Source organism: Ornithodoros turicata, chromosome 1 (assembly GCF_037126465.1).
Source record: "Ornithodoros turicata isolate Travis chromosome 1, ASM3712646v1, whole genome shotgun sequence".
In the NCBI taxonomy this organism is placed as follows: Eukaryota; Metazoa; Arthropoda; class Arachnida; order Ixodida; family Argasidae; genus Ornithodoros; species Ornithodoros turicata.
Window position 1 is genome coordinate 182502463 of NC_088201.1, and position 6080 is coordinate 182508542.

General features: G+C 44.5%; 1 protein-coding gene across 1 annotated transcript; it reads left to right on the forward strand.

Annotated features, from left to right (window-relative positions):
- The first annotated feature begins 3870 nt into the window (after positions 1 to 3870).
- Positions 3871 to 5838, forward strand: LOC135373664 (putative nuclease HARBI1). Its single transcript, XM_064606757.1, has 3 exons — positions 3871 to 4466; positions 4948 to 5162; positions 5378 to 5838. The coding sequence occupies exons 1-3, from the start codon at positions 3876 to 3878 to the stop codon at positions 5700 to 5702; spliced, it is 1131 nt and encodes a 376-aa protein (XP_064462827.1). The 5' UTR covers positions 3871 to 3875; the 3' UTR covers positions 5703 to 5838.
- Positions 5839 to 6080: the final 242 nt, after the last annotated feature.

Sequence of the window (6080 nt, forward strand, 5' to 3'; positions counted from 1 at the left end):
AGACAGGAATGAAAAGTACATCTATGTGGACAGCTTCGGTCTACCACCGATTGAAGAAGAGCTGCTAGATCTATCTGTTGATCGGTATTGTGAGAAATTCATTCAAAGCATTTACAGCTCACACTGTGGACTTTTTTGTTTGTTTCTTTGCTGCCCGCCTTTGTAAGAATTACCGACTCAAGAGCATTGTGTCCTTATTCGACAATAACCTTGTACACAATGACCTCAAGATAATAACAATGATTGAAGAGGAATACCTTATTTAAAGAAAAATGTCTCATTCATTTTATTTCTTCTATGTACAGACCTCTTCAAGATAGTCCTCCAGACTCGACACCCTGCGACAACCATCTTTCTTGCGACGCACTATATGTATTCCAAGTGTTGGATGTAAAAGTTTCGAATTATTGGTCACTTGAGTCCGGCATTAAGTATGGCTGGAGAGATATCGTCACCCTCAACAAGATATCGTCAAGAGATTGTCAAGATATTGTCAACAAGTCACACTTGATGGCAACGAAGCGTTGGAGCCTCCGACTAATCTTTCCTCGTTTCGTCCGCATCGGAAACGGGAGAATTTCCATAACGAGACGAAAATCAGCCTTTGGGCCGTTGCAGTACAGATAGGAGTTTAATTTCATCAAATTCTTGTACATCAGCCATGGTACCGTCGAAGCAAATCGTTCACTGGGCTTCGTGGATGATCCGAGCTTGGACGGCAACCGAGATAAGGTCGGATGTTATTGTCTAGCCAATGATATGGATTCGCTGACCACAATCCACCACAACGACAGCGTCTCAGATGCTCATCATATTGTATAACGAAAGTTCTGGGTGGTGTCTTCAATGTCTTCACAAGAGGAAGATCACCAGTCAGAAGACAATCAGAATTTGAACAAAGAATCACATCTTTAGAGAAGGAAAGAACGGGAAAACTTTCTATACATACAATCATCCGTGGAGACCGTGGAGCACTTCTGCGCTTCCATCGTCGACCGTGAGGGGGACGTTGAAAAGGAATCCGATGGAAAGGATGTGCATACTTTCCCTATTGGTTGCGTTTTCCTTTGTTTGCAATTGGTTCTTTACTACAAAGACTTTTGCTACATGCGGATTTCTCCAGCCCACCCCCTTGTTGCTAAAAGTCATTTATACAAAGTAGGAGACGATGTGATATGATAATAAAGATGTGTCAGCTTTAAAAATCGAAGATTTGGTTCCTAGAGCATCACTTCGAAGCAACATGGCCAACGATGGTGGTAACTTTTGATGGTTTTTACCTTAAAGTTAGGTTTCTTACGAAAGTTGTCTTTCTCAGTTTTCTCGAGTTTTGAAGACGATGATGATAGTGGTGAGTTTTGGTGGTTTTCCTCCTCAACTTCATTTTCTTAAGAATGTTATCTTTCTCAGTATTCACGTCGAGCCCGGTGTTCTACTTCGAAGACGGTAAGGAAATGGCGAATATGAAAAGCGAGAAGTATCTAAAGTTCCGTTCTTTTGAGCACCTGAGTCACTACCACCAAGTTGTATGTGTTACCGACATTTCATTGATTTCATGTTAATAGGGTATATGAGTTTCATTTCAGATGACTCAGTTTGTGTGGTAACGAATGAAAGTATGTACCAGCATATGACTTTCATTAGCTGATCTTAATAGCAAATATCTTTTTTAGATAATCACCAGGTACCACCACCGGGAAGTGAGTATAGTTATAGATCCCGTTTCCATGTTTGATCTTAATTGCAAATATCTTTTTAGATACTCACTGGATACCACCACCAGACAGTGAGTATAGTTATAGGTCTCCTTACCATGCTTGATATTAATAGTTGTTGTCTTTGTTTTCAGATTACCCTGGCCCCCCTATGCAGCGTATGTATAAGTGAATGGAAGTCTGGATGTTGTTCTTAATATTAGGTTCTCTTTCAGATCATTGCTGCTACTGCTGCAGTGAGTCATCTGGTTGGGTAAGCAATGTGACGAATGCTGATTTTATGTTATCTTTCAGATCCGGACGCCATTAGGGGTATAATTCAAGAAAGTTTAATCGAATCATTATTACATTTATTAAATATGTAATAAAAATATTTTCTGATAATTCAATCGTTAATTGAATTACTACACATGGAATAAACATATTTTCTGCTGTAGAAAATGTGTACTGTCTGGTATGTTTCTTGTGTTTCAGGTGTGAAGGTATCTCCGCTGGGGTTTTCTCCTTCACGCAGATTGGCAACATAATTGGCAATCCCCAGCACCATTGGCTTTAATTGGCATTAATAAAATATTTTTTTCACTTGTACAAATGTGTATGCTGATTGCATGTCTTGAGGAGGAAAGTATGCTATGTTAACGGGAAGCATGGGGAGATGAAACGCTCAAAACATGACAAACGTGACAAAACAAAATGTGCTGAGGAACTTGACAACTCTCTGCTAGGCACCTTTGGAAATGATGCAGAAGTTCCTACTGAAGCAGCCAGCAGTCAACACCCGGCAAAAACGATTAACGGTGCTACAACTCTGGACGGTCAAACCTCACGTGAGATGGAGAGGTTCGGCTCCACGAAGCCCAAGATATTGAAAGACACGCACATCGAGCTCAAGTCTACACAGTTACCCATAGGCGGCAACTGTATGGAGCACTTTTGCCAACTGAATGGCAGCAGAACTTGAAAGGAACGGTGACCTACTAAGCGAACAACAGACGACGGACTGATGAGCCGGTTTCTGCCAAGGATAGATATTTAGTCTGAGGAGAGGAAGTGACACCACCCGACGGAACCGTGTACGCCAATGAAAACACGCTTCACAGGAAATGCCACAAGCACGTGACAAAGTCACCTGTGACAGTTTTTTTTCTTTTTTCTTTCGGGCTTTGCCCTCTTCGCCCTGCCTTCTAGAAGGACACGCAGATGGCCCGTCCCGCGGACTTCCACGTGGTTATATTCATATCGGAGGTTTCAAGGAGGCCAGCCCTTTGGAACGTCAAACTCGTTCAGTAGAAGGACATCAACTTAAAATATATCCTTTTGCAGGATGTGGCAAGGTGTGTGCACGGCGAAGGTGACTAAATGAAACATCAAAATATTATTTGTGGCACATGGCAAATCGGAAATGTGTGAGGAGATAACGGTAACAAAAATGCAGTCTGATATTTCTTTAGTGAGCATTGCTAGAAACACTTATAAGCCAACATTCTCTTCGTATCTAAAAATTTCTTGTAAACACCTGATTTCTAGATGTTATTAGCATAGTACCTTTTCAAGAACCGCTAAAGTATTATTTATGTTACTAAACGATGCGTACAGCAGTTTACTACAATAAAGCATTGCCACATCACGTGCAACAAGCGGTGGTAAACGCTAGGCAGACGCTTCACAATGACAACCTCAACGTGGACATTCTGCTCCATGCGGTTGCATAGCTTCGATACCGTTCCGTTTACGCTGAGTTGGCGCTCTGTTGTCCCGATTCAGTTGGCAAAAGTTGCTCCATGCAGTTGCCGCCATACGCACATCTGCGAATATATACCCTGCAACAGGCTCCTTACCCAAGAACGCTCGAAGCTGCCACACATTGGCTCAAAGTGGGATCTCCTGCTCACCTTTTGTCTGCGGCTTCGTCCCCGCAGGACAACAACTAGAACGGGTTATGCCACACGCCATTCCACCTGTGCAATGCTAACCCCCGAATTCGTAGATGCGCCTTGACTCAAACTTGACTTCCGGCTGTCTTGAGCCGGCGGCAACGCGCTTCATAAATCCTCCTCGACTTGAAGCGCGCGCTCGCGGCGAACTTGACTTGGTCAAAATCTCGAAACCTTCAAGTCAGGGTGGTACCAACCTTGAAACGGACTTGAAGCTCATTCCAAGATGGCGGCTTCGGGGAACGACACAACGCAGAGAGTCTCCGCGTTCGAGTTTGCGACTCACGCGTGTGATCTTGTGTTTGGTGACGCATACTATTTGCCGAGAGTCCCACGACCATCTCTCCGTGACCGCGGAAATCAAATGGAGGCCTACAGCGACGCGCAGTTCCTTGTACGGTACCGCTTCACCAAGCAGACTGTGCGAGAGCTGCTCGCGATGGTGCCTCTTCATGCAAGCAGCGACAACAGGGGGTTGACGCTCCCCCCTATGCTGCAGCTGCTTATTACGTTGCGGTTTTACGGATCCGGGACGTTCCAGGTTGTTGCTGGGGATCTCGTCAACGTGTCACAGCCCACAGTGTTTCGCACCGTCGATGCTGTGACGCGGCTGATTGCCAGACACCTCTTCCGAGACCTGGTTCATTTCCCGAGGGCCTCTGAATACAGCGAGGTTATGAAGGACTTTTATGAGATTGCAAGGTTTCCTGGAGTGACGGGGTGCATCGACTGTACACATGTGAGAGTTAAAAGCCCCGGCGGTGACGACGCAGAAGTGTATCGAAACCGAAAAGGTGTTTTCTCAATCAATGTGCAGGTGAGCTTTCTCTTTATTTTTATATAGACCGTGTGCCGCATTAATAATTTGTTGAAACAAAAACAAGCACCTTTATTATGAGATGATGACGGACTTGTTGTATTTGTTGAGAAAAAAAAAGATTTCGTAGCTCTTGACACAAAAGTGTGTTTGACACGTTTGAGGTTCAAATGTGGAACGTAAATAAATATGAAAGAGCATTGAACTGTTGTCAAGCATGTAGTCGAATCACAATCAAGGTGCCCAATCCAAGCTACGGGCTGTAACATCTTGAGATATGATTAAAAGTAATTCCTAATGACGTACAGCTGTCATCATGGATCTTCCGATTTTTTTTAAAGGTTTGCACGCGTGTAACACAGCTATAGCTATATTATGATACACCTCATACAGTAATATTATAATGCTTATAATAATGCAATCACCACATTTTTAACTGCCATGAAGCATTTTATATCATGTCAATACTATATGCATGCAGGCGATCACCGGTCCCCAACTCCAGTTTTTCAATCTGGTGGCGAGCTGGCCAGGGTCTGTCCATGACAGCCGCATTTTTGACAACTCTCGCGCACGAGTTTTGTACGAAGAGCACCGGGTGCCTGGACTGCTGCTAGGGGACATGGGCTATGCCTGTTTCCCCTTCCTCATGACCCCCCTGGCAGATCCTGGACCAAAAGACACACCACGAGGCAGGTAAGTGAGCTATAAACTTGACTGGGCATTCGTGTTGGCGAAAACTTTGGATTTTAGAAACCACTGCGAAACATGTGCAGAAAAGAAATTGAATTTTTAGTTATCGACGGTTTAGAGCACTCAAATACAAGTACTTTCATATCAGCACATAGGAACTCCCACTCACTGCTGATGTCATTACAGCAATGCCAGATAATATCTCCTCACTTCTCCAGGTACAACAAAGCTTATATAAAGACACGCAACAGCGTGGAAAGGGCATTTGGCGTTTGGAAGCGCCGCTTCCCCTGCCTCGACATGCGATTGCAGCACAAGCCTCGTCGTGCCATTCGCATCATTACAGCTTGTGCTGCGTTACATAACCTGGGACGCCTCAGGAAGGAGCCAGACCCTCCCTGTTCAACAGCACTCCGCCGGACACGCAGCTCCAGGACTCCGAGAACTAGGCAGCCTGCACACCTTCCTCCTGTGAATGCTGTACAGGACTCCATGACTGGCACACGTGCAAGGGAGATTCTCATCCAGAGATGTTTCTCTTAGCTTTCCTTAATTAACTAGAAGAACCGAGGCAACTTCTCAGTTTACATTATGTACATTATACACAAGATTTATTAATTCTCATCAGCCTGTAATTTGTTTAACTTCAGAAGCTCTGCTTCTTTCTTAATCCTCAAAATGTCCATGGTCATAGCATGCTCTTCTGCCCTTTTCTGTAGGACGTCGTTGTGGTCTTGTTGCATAGTTTGTATGCGGATGGCGTGCTCTTCGCGCAGTAGTTCAATACGCATTTCATTTTCCCTATCCAGTGCCTTCTCAAGTAGGGCCATCCGTCCCCTGGGTGGCTGCCTCACACTGTCACTGACAGCCGTTACAGGGTCACTACTGCTGCTTCCATTGGTTGCAGCAGCAGTTGCACCT